Raw genomic sequence first — 25,402 nt, 5'->3', positions numbered from 1 at the left:
AAAGGTGAGATGAGCTGTCAGAACCACTTACTGCATGGGATGGCACCTTAGCATAGTGGTTAACACCACATTTTACAGTGCAGGCGACCTGGGTTCAATTCCCACCACTGCCAGTCAGGAGTTTGTACGTTCTCCCCATGACCGCGTGGATTTCCTCTAGAAGCTCCGGTTTCCTCCTACAGTCCAAAAACGTACCATTAGTAGGTTAAATGGTCATTGTGGATGTCTCCATATAGTAATTGTATTATATACTATACTATGTGTATAGTCGAGATGCATTCTCTATAGATTTGGAGTTATAGCAAAGCAGGAAGGAGTGTTGTGTATTTAATCTTCCAGTAATATTTGAGCAATCTTCTATATATACTGGTTGATTAAACTTCCCTGTCCTTTTAAATAATTAATTACAGGTTATATGTAAAAATACATTAATTGCATATGTCATCACGCTACCACGTGATACATGCGTACCTCGCTTAAAGTAAACTCATACTACACCCGTATTTTCAGACTCCTGTGAGGGTCTTTGTATTAATTTAATGTTCTGAAGTTACAAAACATAAAACTGGCAGGGTATTCCTGGCTTAATTATGATCACCAATACCACAGCCAGGGGTAGAAAGAAAGGCAAAATTCACCAGGAATAAATAATACAAAAAACACGGAATTTTGCCTATGAAGTGTAGCCCTTGAGTAATACATAGATCTCTAAAATTTGGAACTATTTTCATTGCTATTCATTCTGGGAAAGGCTTCACAATCTGCTGTGTGTTTTTTTTCCAAAATCAAGTTTGAACAGTCATTGTAATACAGTTTTGACATGTTTTCATCAATATCAAAATGAGAGTACAACTCATTCACAGTGAAGTGAAAGGGCTCATTATTAATTACTGATTGCTGTTTTAAAACCTGAGAGTTCAGCCATGTCTATTTATTCAGTTTTAAATCAACAGAAAATACAATCCCTGAATTTAATCTCTTCACCAATTTCAACAAGATGCCATACTCTGTAGAAAATCCACCTGTAACTTGTCAGACTCATTTCCCATAGACAACACACTAGGATATCAGCTGTCAGATAAGGGGATAATTATATTGCGGCTTGCCAAATATCTGGAGCCATGGTAACTATATTAGTCATCAAAATGGGTCCTGAAAGCCATTGTAAGATTAGATTGCATCTCTTCAAACATTGATGAAATCAGACTCATGCCATTGAAAAAAATTACAGTTCACAAGAACAGAAAGCTAAAAAGAAAAGTCTTTAAACTGTGAGTTGGGAGAAGTTTCAGAACTGTTTACGGTCAAGATTCTTATCAAACCCTTATCATTTAAATTACTTTAACTATTTATCCACCTCAAGTGAGAAAACCAAATAAAATAAAATGTTCATCAGTTTTAAATAGAACCCTACAATATAGATACAACATGGCAGCTAATTATTTGAAGATAAATATTTTGACAGCTTGCATGATATCATTAAATGAAAGGAATTTTTCAATGAGAACAAAAAGGAGCACTGGTTCATTAATGCAATCACTTTGAACGGGTACACAACCTTGGAGAATTAACTGTAATTAGGACAGTTTCTTTCACCCAAGTAGTATTCCCCACAGTAGTTCAGAAATAAATTATAAAATATGATTCAACTTTTGAACATTATTTTCAGGTCATCTTACAAATGAGCTCCACAAAACAAGGTAACCTGGTTCTCAGGTGTATACCCAGCAAATGGTTTACACAAAAAAAATCAAGTTTAAGAAAACAAAGAATTGGCTACAGTAATCCAAATTTACTTTCCCAAATCAAGCTGAATAAAAGACACAAGATCAATGTTTTAATGCCAAGCTGAATGATGGAAATGGACATAGCAGAATAAAGAATGTATTGCAATCTCAAGCAAATGCAGGAATTACTATTTTATTGATTTTATAGTAGTTTATGAATAAATTCATTTTTGACAACAATGAATAACATCTTAGAAGAGTATAATAAAGGAATAGGCCCTTTGATCTACAACGTCTGTGCCTTTCTACATGCGTATCATCCACATCCTTTACCATTTGCATATTCATAGGTGCATCTAAAAGCTCCTCAAACATTACCATCAAATCTCCACCTGCGTCCATCAGTACCCCTTCAGGCACCTACCAGCCTCTGTGGAAAATAACTTCCCCTGTACGTCTCCTTTGAACTTTCCTTACTTAATGCTACATCCTCTAATATTTGGAGTTTCTACCCTGGGAAAAATGACCATCTATCCAAAATGTGTCCCTCAACTTCATAAACTTCTCTCAGCTGCCAACGCTCCAGAGAAAAAAAATCCAAGTACATGGAACATCCCTTTATAGCCAAGGCCCTCTCATCCAGGCAGCATCCTGGTAAACCTCTTCTGCACCCTCTGCAAAACCTTCTATCTTTCCTCAAAATACAATTCCCCGCAGAACTGCCCACTTTAAAACATGAAAATTATACGCTACTCAAGTCTCCCTTTATTGCTACGCTTTCTTAACTTTTAACAATTTAAGCCACAGTGGACTGCAACAAAACCAACATTTAAACAAATTAAACCAACTGGTGTAAAAAGGTAGACTGCAACCATTTTGGCTAGTATGAATGCTTCTTGGAAACCCAAATATTGTACAATGCAAACTACTTGGAGATGCGTGATGTTTCAAGTCTATATGTTAAGGGATTACCATAGTTAATTTCAGTTGCAGGAGTTAGTTAGTAAAGTGGTGTTGCAGTAGTTATAGGGCATTTTATTTTCAAGGCTTCTGCACAAATCAGTTTCTCTCAGAGAAGGGCATATTTGTAACCACCCCTCATGGAATAAGAGCAGGAATATAGTGAATAACATCAACATCAGCCACTTTAGCGCAGGGCAAGAACTTTCATCCAGGCACAGTCAATTCCTTCCAGAAAGAGAGGCAGAGATTTGCAGTGTCTCAGTTTGACATCCGTTGTTAAGGGCAGTGCCATTGGTCAGGTCCAGGAAGGAGGGAGCGATCATCAAGGAACTCAGGAGTTTTGCCAACAAACTTAAATTTATTTTGAGGTACAGTTGCTTGCTTCTTTAGGGCAAAGAGAGAAACATTTTGCAAGCCCAACTCAAGCCAAGCTACTGTGGCTCAGGATTATACATGGAGCAAAGAGAATCAATGTGACACTGATATGAAGCTACAGATACAGATCAGGAGTGATGGAAATGCAAGAGGCCCACAGAATGATCCGTGCACACAACTGAGCAATTGCCAGAATATGGAAAATAAATTTAAAGTGGGTAGGCCTTCTGAATTACTCTCCAAACCATGTGTAAATTGGCAGTGAATTAAACTGATCAAGGCAAGTCAACATGTGGATGAATGAGTGTTCTGTGATAGAGGGTTTTTCATGGGTTAACAAGGAATAGGACAATTGGACAATTTTTATGATTTGGACCATTTATCTAGAGAAATCTATTCAAAATGCAGTTATGGTGGCTAGCAGATTTAAAACAAGTAACTAATTTAAATCAATTAATTTTAATTTATAAGGCTAGTATCACAAATAACAATAAAATAGTCATGAAAATATATTTGCCATTCCTATTATCTCTGTATAACACACTCACTAATGTGGCCTACTCTTAGTTGTGCTATGAACTGGCCAGTGAACTATCTCAAAGATTAACTTCATGCAAATTTGGGTGCAAAGGAAGCTGAAAAGACATCAAAAGGAAGGAGAAAGGCAAATCCAGTTATGGTTTACAACGGTACGAGCATTAAATCTGGTTCACTAACTTTTTAAATCTTGGTTCCCTTTTGCCACTGCATTAGTGTGTGCTAGTCATTGCGAGGTAACCAAGGTTATAAAAGTAATGAATGGCATTTGTGGATTAAGTAATTCTGTAGTTAGTAACCACATTTGTCAAAGATAAATTGGCTTCACTGCTTCATAGTGCTTGGCAAAGAACTTTACATTCACTAAAAGTCTTTAACCATCCACATGACCATCTTGAAAAAAAGGTTACGACAGCAGAAACCTGTCGCCAAGTTATCCATAATTTTTACTAGCCCCACTTTACACACTGCTTATCAATTTAAGTGTTTAACAGAGGTTTAGGTAACAGTAATTGAAAAGCAATGCTTAAACATTTTGCAAGAATGCAGCTTTTGCAAATTTCTGATATCATTTGTTTACATTTCCCTTGTCTTATCACCCCATATAAACAAGCTTGTAACCCTACCAACTTACTCAGAGATGTGAACAAAGATCTCAGGCCCTCCGTCTGCAGGGACAATGAATCCATGACCTTTCGAACGGGAAAAGCACTTACAGGTTCCTTTGAAAACTGGTCCTTCAGATGCCCGAACGGTTCTGCAATAGAATATTTGGAACCAATTAGTTCTTTATCAGTTTTACATAATACAAGATAAAAATCACATTTGTAAGAGGAGAAATTGCGCCAGTTGCTTTTTCCAGTTCAATTACACCTTACTCTGAAAATTCATATTTTATCATTTACCTACAATCAGCAGAGGGATCACTACACTTTGCTCACACTTAGCTACAAAGCCATTTCCAAATACAGACTTTGGACAAGTGTGCAGGAAATTACAAGATGGACCAAAACGTGCAAGGTAGAAGCTTTTATATATAAATTTAAAATATATTAATTAGGCTTAGGGTTAAAGTTGTTTCTTTATAACATCACATTGCTCATTCCCCATTTCCTTCTGCGCCTCCCACAAGTCTCCAAATGATTCTGTTTTAGGTTCCAAAGCAATCAAAATAAAATTCCCTAAACGGCTTAAATTGATGGGAGTTTTTTATATATACAGATTTTCATTATATAGGCAGCCCATCAATACAAAAATAAATCCAAATACAGGCAGTTCCCGGGTTACGAACAAATTCCATTCCTGAGTCCGTCTTTCAGTCAGATTTGTACGTGAGTCGTAACAGGTACATCCGGTATTATTTAGTGCAGTTAGTCAAACGTTTGTCTTAGTATATAGTATATATTTTACCTTTCTATGCATATAAAACACTTAAGAAACATATGTATTTCAATAATTAAACCACTGCGTTGCTTAATAATAATTATAGCTTTCATTGGGGCAGGACCTTTCACATGCTCCACTATTCTCACTTTATCCTTTACCTGTATCCTTTAAAGTTCTTCCGATCGTTGACTGACTGTAGCCTAAAGCTTTTCCAATGACCGATGGTATTTCAGCTCTTTCCAATCGCTTTATTATTTCCACTTTATTTTCAATCACAATTGTCTTCCGTCAATGGAACAGAAGTCTGCATATTTTATGTTCTATCGCCGAGCAGTAGTGAACCGTCTGATTGGCCTATCAGAGTTCTCTTTAAGAACTAGCTGACTTGATCAGCATTTCTAATCTGGCTATTGTTCACAATCGCACTTAATAAAAAAAAAGTCCACCCACACTGAGAAAGGTTAAATGGGATAAGTGGGGGTGGTGCTGACTGGAAAAGTGGGGGATGTCAGGGTGAATCTTGCTAAGAAATATTTAAGCCAAATACTAAGTTACACACTCAACACAGTGTTAACGGCAACGACTTGAAATGGCAGACGGCATCGTGATCCGACTTAAAATGGCAGATAGCATTCTCCTCCCTCCATTCATAAGTACGAGTTGTCCATAAGTTGGACGTTTGTAACTCGGGGACTGCCTGTAGTGTATGAAAGTTTATATTCCAGATCCTTTGAAACATACCTGTTGCCTGCATAATTGGGAATAGGGTTTAGTTTTATACAACAAAATCCCAGCTCAGTTTGGATGGAATGAAATGGAATGTACTGCCCGTGGGAAATTGCAACAGCAGAATCAGTGCAGCTATTAGACATTCCATCTCATAAACTCTGTACTCACGCAGATGTAGTTCTGGTCCTCCTTGTTGGTAGAGGGCTGGGAATGAGGAAACCTCTCATCGGTGAAGGAGAACGCTCCCTTGACTTATTCCAATCGGGAAAGTGAAGTTCTTCCGATGACAATGATACTGATACAGACTGCGAAGATGCAGAAGATTCTGATGACGTTGATTGAGAAGCCATTTCCAAACAAAAAACAAACTCTTACAGGAAGTTAAGCTGAGAAAAGTCAACAGAAAGAAATGCAATGAAGAATCCATTTTAAAAAATTATTACACATACAAAATATACACTAGCACATTCTACATGTAGAGCTCTTCTTTCCCTTAAATAAATGAACAATTCACTTTCAAACTTTCCCTAAAAATGCTGTCAGTTGCAAACAAATTGCATATTAAGTCAACAAATATAGTGGAGTCTAGTTAATTGGGCCATTGGCAGCCGTTTATTTGGGACAATTCTTAAAGAACAGAAACTAATCGAGAAAATAGCTCGGATTCCCTTTGTTTATTTAGGACATCATGCCTCTTAATTGGGATATGAGACTGTTGCCAAACAGTTTCCAACTAGCATCAGTCGTGTGTACATATGGGGCCATAAGACATTATGCTATGCTTAGAGCTAGTAGCTCTTAAATAGCGTAAGTTGCGCTTGTTTGTGTTCCAAAGTAGTGATTTTTGTCACTCATAATTGGCAAGAAATAGACAGCAAGACAATTCAGAACTGTTTTGCTCTCTGCAGTTTCAAGCATTCAGGAGATGCCAGAAACAGCTGGGAGTGAAAGTGAAACAATTTTACTACTTCAACAAGTTAGAGACTACAAAGAATGTGAAGGTATCGATATTATCTTGAATCTTAAGTTGAAAAATGAAGATTTGGAACATGCAATAATCAAAAGCATTGTATGAAGGCAGTCCATTATTTACACTAGGTGCCTGTGTTGATTTTGTTAATTTACAGTTAATCAAAACTACACATGGCAGCATACACTGGATGAAATCCTCCATCGTTAACTATTAGGAACTAATACAGTTGTATAGTATTGCTGTAATATTGGTATTGTTCTCATTTGTTCTGTATTTCATTTAAGTATATAATTGGTTACTCAGCTTGTATTTTTTATACATTTTAAACTATTTCCATAAAACTTCGACTAATTGGGACAGCTGCTTAATTGAGCCAAAATGTACTGGTCCTGATGCGTCCTACTTTAACTGGAATCCACTGTACTGTATATAGGTATATCAATTCACACATATTAACGCAATGGAAATCTAACTTATGAGCAGAAATTTAATAAATTGCTGAATCCCCAATGTCTGAAGATTCATGCCTAAAAATTTTAGGCAAAAATCAGTTTAACTTAAATGCAGTAAGTATTTTTCATGACTAGAAGCAAAATCAGAAGGTCAACATTAATATGAATATACTATTTCAAATGCAATTGGACTGTGTAGGTTTAAAGCAGTATAGTACTGTAGCAAATTGCATAAGGATTTACTGCACCAGCAACCAGGTTCAATTCCTGTGCCTGTAAGGAGTCTGTATGTTCTCCCTATGGCTGTTTGGGTTTTCTCCAGTATGCTTCCATATTCCAAAGATGTACAGACTAGTCAGTCAATTGGTCACGTGGGAGTAACTGGGCAGCCTGGGCTCATTGGGCCAGAAGGGCCTGGTGCCATGCTGTATCTCTAAACAAATAAATTTACTCTGCAAATCCGCAAAGAACAATTCTTTAATTACAATCCATTCTTGACACATCTTGGCCATCCTAAATAATTTTAAATAAGCTAATTCAGATACACAAAGAAATAAGCAAAATAACCAGTTTATCCATCTTCACAGCTCCAGTTGAATGACAGGCCTCACTGAGAGCACCAGAATTAGCACCAAGTTGTGGCATTTGACTCTGCACATGTACACAGAAGTACAAACAGCATTTGCTGGAGAGCGTCCGTGGCTTGGCCAACATCTACAGACAAGAGAAAACCTAAGAATTCTGGTTGACAGCAAAAAGTTAGAAATCAAGCATGTTTTAAATCAAAGAGAATGGCAAGAGCTAGAAAGAAATGTTCTAGTTCTGATGAAAAGCCATCAACCTGATGGGTTCACTCAGTTTGCTCCTCCGCAGATGCACATCACCCTGAGTTATTGTGCAGTGTAATTTGTTTTTATTTTGGATTTTGGATTTTGGATTTTGGATTTCCAGCAAGTACTATGCTTCAGTTTCTGATCAGAGAGATTTGGTTGGCAGCTTTTCTGAAAAGTGGCGCCTCCCTCAAGCCATCTCTAATACTTTGCTGTCAAATCCTTCAATCCATGCAGTGAGAAATTCATCAAGGAATTAAACTAGACAGAAAGGAATGAATTGTGACAGGTAACAGTCTTTGAGCAAAACCTGGTTATTTTCAATAAAAATTTACTTTCAAACTGAAACTTAAAAGCCCAGTCTCACTTCATACCATACAAGCATAATAGATGCAACTAAGGGATAAAGCAAGAGCTGAAAGCCAGTGGCCCCAGATAAAGTGACTCTTCGAGCAGCTTCAAATACTGTCGCCACCTTAAGGCATTGCCCAGAGTGTAAAACTACCTTAGTCCACAAGTCCAGCACATAGCTAATTATAGGCAGATCTGCATATTATTGCTTCTAGAAGAGCTCCAATACTTACTTTGGATTCCATTAGCCACTCGGGTATAGAATTCATTATAGCATTGGTCAAACGAAAAATTAAAAAGCTATACTTACAATATGAATGCCTGCCCCCAACACAAAGTATTGTACCTAATATGACACCAATGAGCTCTGATAAAACAGTTGGATGGAATTACAACAAACTCCCTACTACCTTGTAAACAGTTATCACTAAAGGAAACGGATGTAGTTCTTTGAAGTCTAGTTATCACAGCCCTAAGATATAGCTGTGGAACCTCGTTAGGCCAGTGCTTTAAACCCAAATTTCTTTAGCAAATGATCACACTTAAAAGTATCCTTTGTTTCTTCCATTGGCCTCTACTTCACTAACCTTCCTCTAGATTTCAATGGTTAGATTGTGTGCTATCTGCAGAGTCCTGCTGGAACTAAGATTACTTTGATAGCATTTCCTGAACAATTGACCATGTTCAACTAAAAATGCTATCGCCATTTTGAAGTCACTGTCTAATCATCAACATGTATTCACAGCTTCTCAGTAATCACAGAATCAAAAGCCAGGAGCTTGCTGACTAACAACACTGTGGAAGCAGTTTCACCACATGATTCACCCAGTCCAGCACAGTGTGCAGATAAAAGGTCACTTGTTTGATGCTGTTCACTTTTCCTATGACAATTATAAAGGGAAATAAACTCTAGCACTAATTGCAATTACCATAAATTACTTTTTTTTTTAAAAAACACACAGGAAATGTAAGAGCTTGTTGGATTTGTGCCTTAATAATTTCATCAATGATATCTTGCAATTACATAGCACCACCAGGACTAAATAATATTCACAAACTGCTTCGTAGAAGCATTAACCAATAAAGGAGAATAGGAGAATAGTGTGGTCCAAAACTTAGATTTAATTAGAAGATAAGAAAAGCAAGGTGATTTCAGGAAGGGAATTCTAGAAGCTATAATCTGGTAAGTGTTGAATCTATAATCTAAAATGTTAGGCAGGACCTCATCCTGAAGTATCAACTGTTTATTCATTTCCATAGATGCTGCCTGACCAGCTTAGCTCCTCCAGCATTTTATGTGTATTGCTTTAAATTTCCAGCATCTGCAGAAACTCCAGCATTCTAAAATGTTAACACTATTTCTCTCCACAGGAAAGATCGCCTGACCTAATGGAAGTTTCTAATACATTTACGAGCAACGCACAAACTGCTGGAGGAACTCAACTGGTCAGGCAGCACCTCTGGAAGGAAATGAAAAGTTGACAGTTTTGGTCAAGAACATTCTTCAGGACTCACATTTCATTCCAGATTTCCACACCTGCAGTCTTGTATGAAGCTGTCATTAAGGAAGAAATAGCGAAGCATTTAGAAAGGAGTGGTTCCATTAGACAGACGCAGCATGGATTCAGAAAGGGCAGGTTCTGTTTGACAAACTTACTGCAGTTCTTTGAGGACATAATGAGTGCAGTGGATAGAGGGGAACAAGCGGATGTCGTATACTTGGATTTCCAGAAGGCGTTCGATAAGGTGCCACACAAGAGATTTATAAATAAGATACAGATGCATGGAGTCGGAGGAAGTGTAGTGGCATGGATAGTGGATTGATTAACCAATAGAAGGCAGAGAGTTGGTATAAATAGGTGTTTCTCTGGTTGCCAGTCAGTGGTGAATGGGGTGCCACAGGGGTCGGTGATGGGCCCGCAGCTGTTTACCATTTACATTGATGATTTGGAAGAGGGGACTGGGTGTAGCGTAGCAAAATTTGCAGATGGCACTAAACTGAGTGGAAAAGCAAATTGTACAGAGGATGTTGAGAGTCTGCAGAGGGATATAGATAGGTTAAGTGAGTGGGCCAAGGTCTGGCAGGTGGAATACAATGTTGGTAAATGCGAGATCATCCACTTTGGAAGGAATAATAGAAGAGCAGATTATTATTTAAATGGTGAAAGACTGCAGCATGCTGTTGTGCAGAGGGACTTGGGAGTGCTTGTGCATGAATCGCAAAAAGTTAGCTTGCAGGTGCAACAGGTTATTAAGGCGACCAACAGAATGTTTGCCTTCTTTGCTAGAGGGATTGAATTCAAGAGCAGGGAGGTCATGCTGCAACTATACCGGGTAGTGATGAGGCCGCACCTGGAGTACTGTATGCAGTTTTGGTCTCCATACTTGAGGAAGGATATACTGGCTTTGGAGGCAGTGCAGAGGTTCACCATGTTGATTCTAGAGATGAAGGGGTTAACTTATGAGGAGAGATTGAGTCGTCTGGGAAGAAGTTCAGAAGTTCAGAAGAATGAGAGGGGATCTTATAGAAACATACAAAATTTTGAAAGGGATAAATAAGATAGGAAAGTTGTTTCCATTGGTAGGTGAGACTAGAACTAGGGGACATTGTCTCAAGATTCAGGGCAGAGGGTTTAGGATGGAGATGAGGAGAAACAGTTTTTCCCAGAGAGTGGTGTATCTGTGGAATTCTCTGTCCAGGGAAGCAGTTAGGGCATCTTCACTAAATATATTTAAGATACCGGTAGATAGATTTTTACATAGTAGGGGAAATTAAGGGTTAGGGGGAAAGGGCAGGTAGATGGAGCTGAGTTTACGGACAGATCAGCCATGATCTTATTGAATGGCGGGGCAGGCTCAATGAGCCAGATGGCCTAACTCCTGCTCCTATTTCTTATGTTCTTATGTCCAATATATTTACAATCTGATACAACAGTTTAGATGTAATTGGCATTATATTTTTTAAAAATTCTTTCAAAGCAACTGATAATCTCAAATGAACCTCAAGCAGCAAGTTCTCTTTTCAAATCGCTGCTCTAAGGGCCAAAAGAGCAGCAGGTGCAAGGGAGCTTAGATCCTGATCTTACAACATTGAAAGAACAGGGATATTCGCATATTACGTTAGGCTGGTGTTTACATGGAGGGAAAGTATTTCTTTTCCCAAATGTTTGCTCCTTACACGACAAAAGTCAATTGATCGGAGAGATTCTGTAAAGACACTTTGATAAGTTACTAGTATACAACTAAAGAGCATGTTCAATCAAATACCCCATGGTGCTGGCAATGAATGTTTAAAATGATACCAATTAATGAAAGTGTTTTATTCTTAAGTGTCCAGAGCTTAAGAACTGTTGGAAACTGTTGTCATCCATTTGACTGCAAGAGATTCAATTACATGTCAAGTGTGTTTCTCTTTTCACTGATGCTGCCCAACCCACTGAACATTTCCAGCATTTTCTCTTATTATTTCAGATTCCATTCTAATCCTGACTGAGCCCTTTCTGACACTTGGGTGATTCAGATGTGAATTACCACTTGCCAACCTCTAGTTCCTCCACATCAACCTAAATGATGACTCCATGCATTTGGATACAACACCAAACACCTCCACTTCTGAGCTCGTGATTAGGTAATTAATACTTAGAATGGTTGAGCCCAAAACATCTCACTAATTCCTGAAGCCTAGGGGTGAGAGCATTATAGCCTTCAAAATCCTCAACCACTTTCCTTTGTGGTTGATACAAAACTTCATTCCATGAAGAAATTTCACCTTGATCCCCACTACCAGCAACAGGGCTCCATTATGTTGCATATTTTCACAATACAGTCTCAATATCCATGACAGTAGTTCTTACCACAACTCGGGAATTTGACCAGAGTTCTGGAGACTCAAACTGAACACTAAGGAACTGGTTACAGGTGAGTTCGTACTAGCTAAAAGTATAATGATATTTACCTTCATTTTACTGAATGCTATGAACTGATAAGGCAGCAAAACATTTATCCTGCTTTGGAGATTGGACACCCAGGCAATTTATCATATTGTTCCACATAATAGGTTATTTGGCCATTATAAATTAGCTTTAGTGCAAGTTACTGGCAAATATTCAAAGCGGAATGGATTGCATTAACACAGGAAAATAAGGAAACAATAGAATCGCTCTGCTCAGCACTGACACAGACCAGTTTGGTAGATTCAAGCATTACACACCCTGTGGCTCAAGCTTTCATGACCACAGCAAACATACTGGAGTCCTTGGTCTTTTCTGTATGCAAGGCACACCTATTATAACGAAAAGCAAGTGCACTTGGCTAAAAGCTGGTTTCTGGGATGACAGGGTCCTCTAGAAAGACCAAGTGAGTTTATATATTTGCAGCTTCTAGTGGGCTGAAAGAGTTTGAAAATATTTTGGCCCTGTTTCTTTGTGTGCACAGTGATTCACCAAGATGTCCACCATCTTTCACAGCAGAATGCCAGAGGACTACTCAGTTCTGATTTCCCTCAATGGTACGTTGGCTTCCACCTTTCAACACATAATCATGTCTCGCAGCTTCACCAACTTGCCCCCTATTGTGGTATCTGCCTGCTGCTCCTGACTAACTCTTATTCAGTCCTTATTGAACAAGGTTTGGAACTCTGGCCTGACAGTGATACAAGTGCAAGGCTGTGAGGAATACATTCTCTGTCAATGGCCTCCAACAACTCATAACAACTGTCTGCTGTTTATAGATGCTTCTGACAACTTACCTTTTCCTTCAGCTGAGGATTCCCAATATAGTTAACAGAGACTTTGACGAAGTTTCTCCATTTCCTGTTTCTTCTGTCCTCACCTATCCTTTATTTCTATAAGAACAATAATAGGTTTTCTTTAGTTCACTGTTAGAGCCTGCAAAGACAGCAGTCTCCGTTCAAATGAATGGTAGAAACTGGCTACCAGCAGAGAAGCAAATGGGTCACTTTTTACCTGCCATTAATTACTGCGCTTTAAGTGTTTTTCTTTAAAAAAGCAAAGTTGTTTAATCTTTGAAATTGATTTCTGAATGCTTGTGAATCTCAAGACACTTGCCAAGATAAAATAGGCCTGATAACACTAACAGACTTGACGAGTGTAGGAGTGGGCTTCACTGATAGCGGCAGCAGCAGACAGCCTACACGAAGTTGGGCCCTGCACTGCAAACAGCATTAGCCAAGTGGCAGAAGTTAAGATCCCAGAGACAGACAGTCCTTGCCGCTATCATTAGAGGGCCCGTGCTAGGGCCAGCACAAGTGTCAACACAAAGAAGGCACGACAACACCTCTACTGTCTTAGATGTTTGCGCAGATTTGGCACATCATCTACAACTGTGGCAAATTTCTATAGATGCACAGTGGACAGCATCCTCATCAGTTGTATCATGACCTGGTATGGAAACACCAATACCTTTGAACAGAAAAGCCTACAAAATGCGGTGAAGACAGATCAGTCCATCACAGGAAAGGCCCTCCCCATCACTAAGCACAGCTATAGGAGCTCTGCCACAAGAAAGCAGCATTCATCAACCCTCCATCTAGGCCATGCTCTCTTCTTGCTGCTGCCATTGGGAAGGTGGTACAGGAGCCTTAAGTCCTATGTTGCCAGGTTCAGGAACAGTTATTATGCTTCAACCATCAGGCTCCTGAACCAGCGTGGATAACTTCATTCACCTCAACATTGGACTGATCCCACAACCTACAGACTCACTTTCAAGGACTCTGTAACTCATGCACAGTGTTATTTATTTTATTTGCACATATTTTGTTCTCTTCTGTTATATTTGTTTTTTTAAGAAAGACAAACTTGCGTGGGTAAATACAGTAGAACTATTTTATGTCCTGCTTTACAGAATGGCTGCAGCTTGACCACATCATACTTGGGGCACTCTAGTCTGCCAAGAGCATGTGTGACCTGTTCAACAATGTCACTTCCAGTTCTGGGTGAACTGCCTGCTGGGATGTGAAGTACACACATAATAACACATCACCCTCTTTAAAGAAAACAAACACCATAGCATGTCCACATAAAACTGCAAGACACAATAATGATTTCCAACAAACATTTACATTAATTTCAACTGTAGTAAGCAAATACAGTCCCTTATACATTCAGCCACTCTCAATCCATCTCTGAAGTGGCTTACTGATCCATTTTGGACTGCTACATGTTTCCACATTTGCCTTGCTTTCACTTACTGCGTAAATACCAGTGCAGTTGTAAGAAAGATCCTATCTGTTCGTCTCTGTTCTTGTTCTTGCTGTGTGACCTTAATTCATTCCATATGCCTCACAATGGAGCCCTGAACTACATCCATGTGATCAGTGAGAATTTGCACAACTTTCTAATTGATTGTCGCAATTCACAGAGCTCCTTCTGTTAAGTTGATTATCAGAGATAGCAACTACTTCTATAGGGGCACAATTCAAAGCATCCTGACTGGCTGCATCACTGCTTGGTATAGGAACTGTATTTCTCTCAAATGCAGGACTCTGCAGAGAGTGGTGCGGACAGCCCAGCGCATCTGTAGATGTGAACTTCCAACTATTCAACACACTTTGCACATTAGTTGCCTGTCAGCCTTTGTGTGTAGTTTTTCATTGATTCTATTGTATTTCTCTGTTCTACTGTGAATGCCTGCAAGAAAAAGAATCTCAAAGTAGTGATTAGTGACATGTATGTATTTTGATGATAAATTTACTTTGAGCTCAAAGCCAACCTCTACCTATAAAGTAACCAAAGCTCTGTTGCACAGTTTAACTAATTCTATCCATTTCCAGATTTACAGACAGGCTGCACGAAAAAGCAACAAAGGAAATGCCGGGGGAAATCAGCAGGTCAGGCAGCAATTGAGCGAAATGGACAGTTGATGTTCCTGTCTGGACTCAAAATGTCAACTGACCTCTTCCCTCCACAGATGCTGCCCGACTCACTGAATTCTTCCAGCATCTTGTTTGTTCAGGCAGTCTTCAAAAAGCATTATGTCTGTTAACCGTGCAAATACAGGACCATTAAAGTTGAATGTGACCACTGCTGTCATATCCTACTTGATAAAATAAGGCTGTTTCCTAGGTTATTCCTAGTTTTGCCATACTTTAAATATCTTTGCAGAAACCACTCAAAACCAGTGCAAATAAGAGTCATGCAATTTCCATGAGATTCTCTGAGATCTTCACTTGGATTCAAGTCTGACTCCAGGAGAAAAATGCATAAATTGACTTTTCCATTCATATTCAAACTGTTACTGCATGAAGTAATGCTTACAAGGGAAGGCTAAAGAAAGAATGCCTAGCTGATAGAGCATGTACCATAGATTAACAACTTGACACCCTTCCTGCTCTCTACTCCCACACCTGATGCCCTGCTCCTTGCCATCAAACTTCCAACTGTGTTTGAGACGAAAAAAAAATTTGAAAAACACCCACCCTCATTAAATCAGGTAGTCATAACCATTATGGGTAAAAAAAATAACTGAGCATTTGCCATCCTATTTTTGTGCTTCAAACACTTTTCTGACAAAATGTCACTGATAATAAATGCAGCAGATGGGTAGCTCAAATTTACTGTCAGTTGCTTCAAGGAAGATTTTGTTTCAGAACCATTACGTTTCCTCATGTCTTGAAGTTCCTGTAAATCTGAAACAGCAACTCCCAAACGTGACCTCTGCCACCGAGCAGAACAAGAGTTGCTGGTCCAGGGAACACCATTCCTCTGAGACACTCAACATACTGACTTGGAAATGCAGTTGAAGTCAGAAGTTTACATACAGCTTAGCCAAATACATTTAAACTCAGTTTTCCACTACTCCTGACATTTAATCCTGAAAACATTCCCTGTCTTACGTCAGTTAGGATCACTACTTTATTTTAAGAATGTGATATGTCAGAATAATAGTAGAGAGAATGATTTATGTAAAGGGGGTTTCTTCTTTTTCTTTGTTACTGTGTATGTTAATCAAAATGGCTTCTTTGTTTTGTGAAAAGTAGGAATGCTTCTTTGTTGCGAGAGAGTGCTGGAAGCTTGTTTGAGTTAAAATTTACTGATAACGAGAATTGTATTCCTTTGTTAACCAATTGGGATTAATGTTGTTCTTTCTTCTGAGTCTGCAAGCTATTGTTGGCGGGCTTTTGGGGAGATCGGCATAAGGGGGTGAGAGAGAGAGAGAGGACGCAATGCTGTAAACTGGGCGAGGAACGGACCCCAAGCGGGGGTCCAAGGCCAGGAGGTACCCCGAGGAGAGGAGACGAAGATAGATGTGCTTGGTTGACCACTTCGGGTGGTCCTGAGCTGCAAGTCGAGGAGTTCGGAGGGGATGGAATGGTGGTCAGAAGACTTGGGTAATTGAGCTCCAACGGTTGTGCACGAAGTGGTTTGGACTTTGATAAGTTTGGCGCCTTTTCTTTATTTTATTTTCCTTCATATATACTGTATCGTTAGTAATCACTTAGTTATAGTAATCTTTATAAATTGTAATCATTTAATCGCATATGGTGTACTGTCTGTTATTTGGCGAGGCGGGGACATCACACAGCATCCACACAAGCTGATTACCCAGTTTGGCGGGGCCAAAGGCTGCTCCCCCTAGACGAGAACGAGCTGAGCGAGCCTGAGGCGACCCAGTGGGTTACATTTATGTCAGCTTTTATTTCTTTCATCACATTCCCAGTGGGTTAGAAGTTTACATACACTTTTTAGTATTTAGTAGCATTGCCTTTAAATTGTTTAACTTGGGTCAAAAGTTTTGGGTAGTCTTCCACCAGCTTCTCACAGTAAGTTGCTGGAATTTTGTTCCATTCCTCCAGACAGAACTGGTGTAACTGAGTCAGGTTTGTAGGCCTCCTTGCTCGCACACGCTTTTTCAGTTCTGCCCTCAAATTATCTATCGGATGAGGTCAGGGCTTTGTGATGGCCACTCCAATACCTTGACTTTATTATCCTTAAGCAATTTTGCCACGGCTTTGGAGGTATGCTTGGGGTCATTGTCCATTTGGAAGACCCATTTGTGACCGAGCTTTAACTTCCTGGCTGATGTCTTGAGATGTTGCTTCAATATATCCACATAATTTTCCTTCCTCATGATGCCATCCATTTTGTGAAGTGCACCTGTCCCTCCTGCAGCAAAGCACCCCCACAACATGATGCTGCCACCCCCATGCTTCACGGTTGGGATGGTGTTCTTCGGCTTGCAAGCCTCACCCTTTTTTCCCTCCAAACATAACGATGGTCATTATGGCCACAGTTCAATTTTTGTTTCATCAGATCAGAGGACATTTCTCCAAAAAGTAATATCTTTGTCCCCATGTGCACTTACAAACTGTAGTCTGGCTTTTTTATGGCGGTTTTGGAGCAGTGGCTTCTTCCTTGCTGAGTAGCCTTTCAGGTTATGTCGATAGAGGACTCATTTTACTGTGGATATGGATACTTGTCTACCTGTTTCCTCCAGCATCTTCACCAAGTCCTTTGCTGGTGTTCTGGGATTGACTTGCACTTTTCGCGCCAAAGTACGTTTATCTCTAAGAGACAGAATGGTATGAGTGCTATGATGGCTACGTGGCCCCATGGTGTTTCTACTTACATACTATTGTTTGTACAAATGAACATGGTACAAATTGCTCCCAAGGATGAACCACAATTTTTTTTTCTGAGGTCTTGGCTGATTTCTTTTTATTTTGTTTGTAAACTTCTGATCTACTGGAATTGTGATACAATTAAAAGTGAAATAATCTGTCTGGAAACAATTGTTGAAAAAATTACTCGTGTCACGCACAAAGTAGATGTCCTCAGCGTCTTGCCAAAACTATAGTTTTCTAATATGAAATCTGTGGAGTGGTTAAACAATGAGTTTTCATTACTTCAACCTAAGTGTATGTAAACTTCTGACTTCAACTGTATATACAGGCCTTCCCTCATGGGTGCACCTTCACCTAAAGATAAGCATTTAATCATTGAGTTCTCACAATTAGGAATGGGCAAGGTTGACAAAAATCATTATATTCAGTTCTTAAAGAAATGAAGTCAAGACATACCCACTTTTATTTTTTGAAAGGTGACAAGAGCAATGCTACGAGAGAAACGGCTGCTTCACTGCACAATTGCCATGTGATTACAACATCCCTTCCATTACAAAACTTTGATACAGAGCACAATCAGCTCATTTACAGCTCAATCACCATGCGCTCATCCATACTCCTGATCATTTAGTTACTTGCCCACTTTGTAGTTTGACAACTCAGTTCCTGGACCACTGATTTTGGTGCATGTCCCTTAAGTAGATTGCAGGTTGGGAACAAGAAACTCTGCCCCTTTAAATGAACACCAGCCTACAGACAGGAGAATGCATTACTGGATCACATGGCTGAACTATTTCATCAAACTGGATTCCTTGCAAAAATGTGTGAAAGCATCTGCTCCAGGCAAATGCTTTTCTTTTAAAGCTAATGTGGCAGAACACTTGAGGCATAGGTTTGACTATGAAATAATTCAACGAATGAACCATCCACTAGATTCAACATGATAACTACTGTAATTGTACCAGCCAAGCAAACTTACGGACGATATCCTCTGCTCCTTCATGTTTTTTTTTAAATGTTAGTTGCAGCTTCAGTTTCGACACCTGTACTGCTCCAGGCAGGAAAAAACAAGATTCTTATTTCATTGGTTATCCTGCACGGGTGCAGTGAAATCCAACAGGTATTTTTGGGAATGGTCACAGAAATGTTAACTCTGGAGTTGCAGAATCCGGACAAGGCTCTCTTGATTATTTCTTGGGCAAGGTTAGAGTTTACATTCACATAACTACAAGCACATTTTATTTAACAGCTTGCATTTATAATAATGAGGAATCCTCATTATTGCTTGCATTTTCACTCCTCTCACAAACCTATGCCTTTACTTCCTCAACAGGCTAATGGAAATTGGCATATCCCTGTGTATTGTAAAGGGTTAACCTTTATGCTTCTTAAATATCAGAGTCAGAATCAGAATCGGAATCGTGTTTATTATCACCGACATGTGATGTGAAATTTGTTAACTTAGCAGCAGCAGTTCAATGCAATACATAATCCAGCAGAGAGAGAAAAAATAATAATAAAATAAAACACAATAAACAAACAAGTAAATCAATTCTCCGTAACTTCCGCCACCTCCAACAGGATCCCACTGTCAAGCACATTTTTCCCTTACCCCCCTCTTTCTGGTTTCCACAAGGATCGCTCCCTACGCGACTCCCTTGCCCATTAGGCCCCCCCCCCCCCCCATCCCTTCCAGCACTTATCCATGTAAGCAGAACAAGTGCTACACCTGCCCTTACACTTCCTTCCTCCCTCACCACCATTCAGGGCCCCAGACAGTCCTTCCAGGTGAGGCGACACTTCAGCTGTGAGTCAGCTGGTGTGGTATACTGTGTCCGGTGCTCCCGATGTGGCCTTGTATATATTGGTGAGACCTGACGCAGACTGGGAGACCGTTTTGCTGAACACCTACGCTCTGTCCGCCAGAGAAAGCAGGATCTCCCAGTGGCCATGCATTTTAATTCCACGTCCCATTCCCATTCTGATATGTCTATCCATGGCCTCCTCTACAGTCGAGATGAAGCCACACTCAGGTTGGAGGAACAACAATTTATATACCGTCTGGGTAGCCTCCAACCTGATAGCATGAACATTGATTTCTCCAACTTCCATTCATGCCCCTCCTCCCCTTCTTACCCCATCCCTTATTTATTTATTCCCCCCTCCATTTTTACTCTCTCTCTGCCCCTCTCGCAATCACTCTTTGCCTGTTCTCCATCTCCCTCTGGTGCTCCCCTCCCCTTCTTTCTCCCTAGGCCTCCCGTCCCATGATCCTTTCCCTTCTCAAGCTCTGTATCCCTTTTGCCAATCACCTTTCCAGCTCTTAGCTTCACCCCTCCCCCTCCTGTCTTCTCCTATCATTTCAGATTCCCCCCCTCCTACTTTTAAATCTCTTACTATCTTTTCTTTCAGTTAGTCCTGACGAAGGGTCTCCGCCCGAAACATAGACTGTACTTCTTCCTATAGATGCTGCCTGACCTGCTGCATTCCACTAGCATTTTGTGTGTGTTGTTTGAATTTCCAGCATCTGCAGATTTCCACATGTGTGTGAAGTAAATCAATTATGTATATTGAATAGATTTTTTTTTAATGTGCAAAAACAGAAATACGGTATATTAAAAAAGTAAGGCAGTGTCCAAAGCTTCAATATCCATTTAGGAATCGGATGGCAGAGGGGAAGAAACTGTTCCTGAATCACTGAGTGTGTGCCTTCAGGTTTCTGTACCTCCTACCTGATGGTAACAGTGAGAAAAGGGCATGCCCTGGGTGCTGGAGGTCCTTAATAATGGACACTGCCTTTCTGAGACACCGCTCCCTAAGGATGTCCTGGGTATTATGTAGGCTGGTACCCAAGATGGAGCAGATTAGATTTACAACCTTCTGCAGCTTCTTTCGGTCCTGTGCAGTGGCCCCTCCATACCAGACCTGTCAGAATACTATAGAAGTTTTTGAGTGTATTTGTTGACATGCAAAATAGAAACATAGAAAACCTACAGCACAATACAGGCCCTTCAGCCCACAAAGTTGTGCCGAACATGTCACTACCTTAGAAATTACTAGGCTTGCCCAGAGCCCTCTATTTTTCTAAGCTCCATGTACCTATCCAAAAGTCTCTTAAAAGACCCTATCGTATCCACCTCCACCACCGTTGCCGACAGCCCATTCCACATGCTCACCATTCTCTGCGTAAAAAACTTACCCGACATCTCCTCTGTACCTACTCCTCAGCACCTGAAACCTGTGTCCTCTTGCAGCAACCATTTCAGCCCTAAAGAAAAAGCCTCTGACTATCCACACAATCAATGCCTCCCATCATCTTATACACCTCTATCAGGTCACCTCTCATCCTTCGTCGCTCCAAGGAGAAAAGGCCAAGTTCACTCGGCCTGTTCTCATAAGGCATGCTCCCCAATCCAGGCAACATCCTTGCAAGTCTCCTCTGCACCCCTTCCATGGTCTCCACATCCTTCCTGTAGTGAGGTGACCAGAACTGAGCACAGTACTCCAAGTGAGGTCTGACCAGGGTCCTACATAGCTACAACATTACCTCTCAGTTCCAAAATTGATGAAGGCCAATTCACCATATGCCTTCTTAACCACAGAATCAACCTCCGCAGCTGCTTTGAGCATCCTGTGGACTCGGACCCCAAGATTACTTTGATCCTCCACACTGTAAGAGTCTTACCATTAATACTATATTCTGCCATCATATTTGACCTACCAAAATGAACCACTTCACATTTATTTGATTAAACTCCATCTGCCACTTCTCAGCCCAGTTTTGTATCCTATCAATGTCATGCTGTAACCTCTGACAGCCCTCCACACTATCCACAACACCTCTAACCTTTGTGTCATCAGCAAACTTACTAACCCATCCCTCCACTTCCTCATCCAGGTCACTTATAAAAATCATGAAGTGTAAGGGTCCCAGAAAAGAACCCTAAGGCACACAACTGGTCACTGACCTCCATGCAGAGTATGATCTGTCCACAACCACTCTTTGTCTTCTGTGGGCAAGCCAGTTCTGGATCCACAAAGCAATGTCCCCTTGGATCCCATGCCTCCTTACTTTCACAATAAGCCTTGCATGGGGTACCTTATCAAACTTGCTGAAATCCATATACACTACATCTACTGCTCTTCCTTCATCAACGTGTTTAGTCATATTCTCAAAAAATTCAATCAGGGTCGTAAGGCAGGACCTGCCCTTGACAAAGCCATGCTGACTATTCCTAATCATACTATACCTCTCCAAATGTTCATAAATCCTGCCACTCAGGATCTTCTCCATCAACTTACCAACACTGAAGTAAGACTCACTGGTCTATAATTTCCTGGGCTATCTCTACTCCCTTACTTGAATAAAGGAAGAACATCCGCAACCCTCCAATCCTCCGGAACATCTCCCGTCCCATTGGTGATACAAAGATCATCGCCAGAGGCTCAGCGATCTCCTCCCTCACCTCCCACAGTAGCTTGGGGTACATCTCATCCGGTCCCGGTGACTTATCCAACTTGATGCTTTCCAACAGCTCCAGCACATCCTCTTTCTTAAAATCTACATGCTCAAGCTTTTCAGTCCACTGCAAGTCATCATTACAATCACCAAGATCCTTTTCCATAGTGAATACTGAAGTAAAGTATTCATTAAGTTCCTCTGGTATCTCCTCTGGTTCCATACACACCTTCCCACCGTCACACTTGATAGGTCCTATTCTTTCACGTCTTATCCTCTTGCTCTTCACGTACTTGTAGAATGCCTTGGGGTGTTCCTTAATCCTGCCTGCCAAGGCCTTCTCATGGCCCCTTCTGGCTCTCCTAATTTCCTTCTTAAGCTCCTTCCTGCTAGCCTTATAATCTTCCAGATCTCTAACATTACCTAGCTCTCTGAACCTTTTGTAAGCTTTTCTTTTCTTCTTGACTAGATTTATTACAGCCTTTGTACACCATGGTTCCTGTACCCTACTATAACTTCCCTGTCTCATTGGAACGTACCTATGCAGAACTCCACCCAAATATCCCCTGAATATTTCCCATATTTCTTCCATACTTTTCCCTGAGAACATCTGTTCCCAATTTAAGCTTCTAATTTCCTGCCTGATAGCCTCATAATTCCTCTTACTCCAATTAAACGTTTTCCTAACTTGTCTGTTCCTATCTCTCTCCAATGCTATTGTAAAGGGGATAGAATTATGACCACTATCTCCAAAATACTCTCCCACTGAGCAATTTGACACCTGACCAGGTTCATTTCCCAATACCAAATCAAGTATAGTCTCTCCTCTTGTAGGCTTAATCTACATATGTGTCAAGAAACAGTCCTGAACACACCTAACAAACTCCACCCCATCTAAACTCCTCGCTGTAGGGAGATGCCAATCGATATTTCGGAAATTAAAATCTCCCATCACGACAACTCTGTTATTATTTCACCTTTCCAGGATCTATTTCCCTATCTGCTCCTCGATATCCCTGTTACTATTGGGCAGCCTATAAAAAACATCCAGTAGAGAGATTGACCCCTTCCTGTTACCCCTTCCTCCACCCACAGAGACTCCACAGACAATCCCTCCATGACGTCCACCTTTTCTGCAGCTGTGACAGTACCCCTGATCAACAGTGCCATGCCCCCACCTCTTTTGCCTCCCTCCCTGTCTTTTCTGAAACATCTAAAACCCAGCACTTGAAGTGCTCAGGGACACAATCTTGTCCCTGAGCAATCCAATTCTCTATAATGGCCACTACATCATATCTCCAAGTACTGATCCACACTCTAAGCTCATCCGCTTTGTTCACAACACTCCTTGCATTAAAATAGACACATCTCAAGCTTTCGGTCTGAGCGTGTCCCTTCACCTAATCCTGTTCCTATTCTCACTGTCGCGTGGCACAGACAGTAATCCCGAGTTACTACCTTTGCGGTCCTGCTTCTCAACTTCCTTCCCAACTCCCTGTAGTCTTATTTCAGGACCTCTTCTACCGGCTGACATCACACGCCTGCGCAGTCTTGCCTCTCTTTTACTCCGAGTAGTAAATACCTTTGCTCCGGAAATTCTTAGCCGTTCCACTCGCAGTCTTCTTGCTCCGAATCTCTTCAAACTCCTAATAAAGCATAGCCACTGTCTTGCCTTCTTTATGACTATGTCAATATGTTGGGACCAGGTTAGATCCTCAGAGATCTTGACACCCAGGAGCTTGAAACTGCTCACTCCCTCCACTTCTGGTCCCTCAATGAGGACTTGTATGTGCTCCTTCATCTTACCCTTCCTGAATTCCACAATCAGCTCTTTTGTCTTACTGATGTTGAGTGCCAAAGTTGTTGCTGTGGCACCACTCCACTAGTTGGTATATCTCACTCCTACACACCCTCTCGTCACGACCTGAGATTCTACCAACAATGGTTGTATCATCAGCAAATTTATAGATGGTATTCAAACTATGCCTAGCCACACAGTCATGTATATAGACAGTAGAGCGGTGGGCTAAGCACACACCCCTGAGGTGCGCCAGTGTTGATCATCAGCGAGGATATGTTATCACCAATCCGCACAGACTGTGGTCCTCCGGTCAGGAAGTCGGGATCCAATTGCAGAGGGCGGTACAGAAGCCCAGGTTCTGCAACTTCTCAATCAGGATTGTGGGAATGATGGTATTAAATGCTGAGCTACAGTCAATGAACAGCATCCTGATGTAGGTGTTTGTGTTGTCTAGGTGGTCTAAAGCCGTGTGGAGAGCCATTGAGATTGCGTCTGCCATTGACCTATTATGGTGATAGGCAAATTGCAATGGCTCACCGACACCGGACTTGAATGTCACACAACTGGCTGCAGAAGCTATGCACAAGAATGCAGTACTGTGGGAACAGCTGTGTTAACAGTAAAGTTAGGTGAACACATGGGTGGGACTCATGAAGTGTGCTGACAAGTGATGATTGGTTCTGATTCAGTGCTTTGCGATGGTGCTGATGTATTGGCCCACTTACTGCAGCATTTCATACCAGTGGAGAGGGTATGAATGTAGAGTGGACAGAGGGTACTTCCTCAAGGCCTCACCACGGGTTCGTCACGAACAGGCCCGCAGCTCGAGAGAGAGATGAGCTGCAGTGAGAGAGGCCCGTGCACGACTAGGTAAGTACGTATTTTTATGCTTGCTCTGTTCTGTCCTAATAAACAAAATTTTGTATTTCTTAGTAGATAATTGGAGTGTGCCTCATCGAGTCAGATCCGAGTAGCTACTGTTTTAACAAAACGTTTTGATAAGGTTGGTAAAGCATGTGTCAGGTGCAATAGAAAGCAAAATGTCTGCAAAAGTGTTTAGAAGTAGGAGTAAGAGTAAAACAGCAACACTAGACAGTTTCTTGGGCAGAGAGGATGCAGTGTTTTGTGGGAAAGCTTGGATATTGGTGACAACGTAGTCCCCACCTAACAGTGATACTGAGACTACTATATCAGGTATCTTCGAAATAAACCCCATTCCAATGGGGCACCAACCAGCAA

At 40.8% G+C, this 25,402-nt stretch overlaps 1 protein-coding gene across 3 annotated transcripts in view; it reads right to left on the bottom strand.

Moving 5' to 3' along the window:
• carhsp1 (calcium regulated heat stable protein 1) overlaps positions 1-25,402 on the bottom strand; it is a 69,016-nt gene that overhangs the window by 13,591 nt on the left and 30,023 nt on the right. For 2 of the 3 annotated variants that reach the window (XM_073060584.1, XM_073060586.1), the window contains 2 exons: positions 5,886-6,103; positions 4,237-4,359 (listed from right to left, as the gene is read on the bottom strand). In XM_073060584.1, the coding sequence (XP_072916685.1) occupies positions 4,237-4,359; positions 5,886-6,067 (305 nt within the window). In that variant the 5' untranslated portion in view covers positions 6,068-6,103. Of the gene's footprint in view, positions 1-4,236; positions 4,360-5,885; positions 6,104-13,070; positions 13,167-25,402 lie in introns of all 3 variants that reach the window. The other variant, XM_073060585.1, reaches the window with a different exon arrangement.

The sequence above is a fragment of the Hemitrygon akajei genome, chromosome 11 (genome assembly GCF_048418815.1).
Source record: "Hemitrygon akajei chromosome 11, sHemAka1.3, whole genome shotgun sequence".
Classification (NCBI taxonomy): Eukaryota; Metazoa; Chordata; class Chondrichthyes; order Myliobatiformes; family Dasyatidae; genus Hemitrygon; species Hemitrygon akajei.
This window is presented reverse-complemented; position numbering and strand designations above follow the sequence as displayed.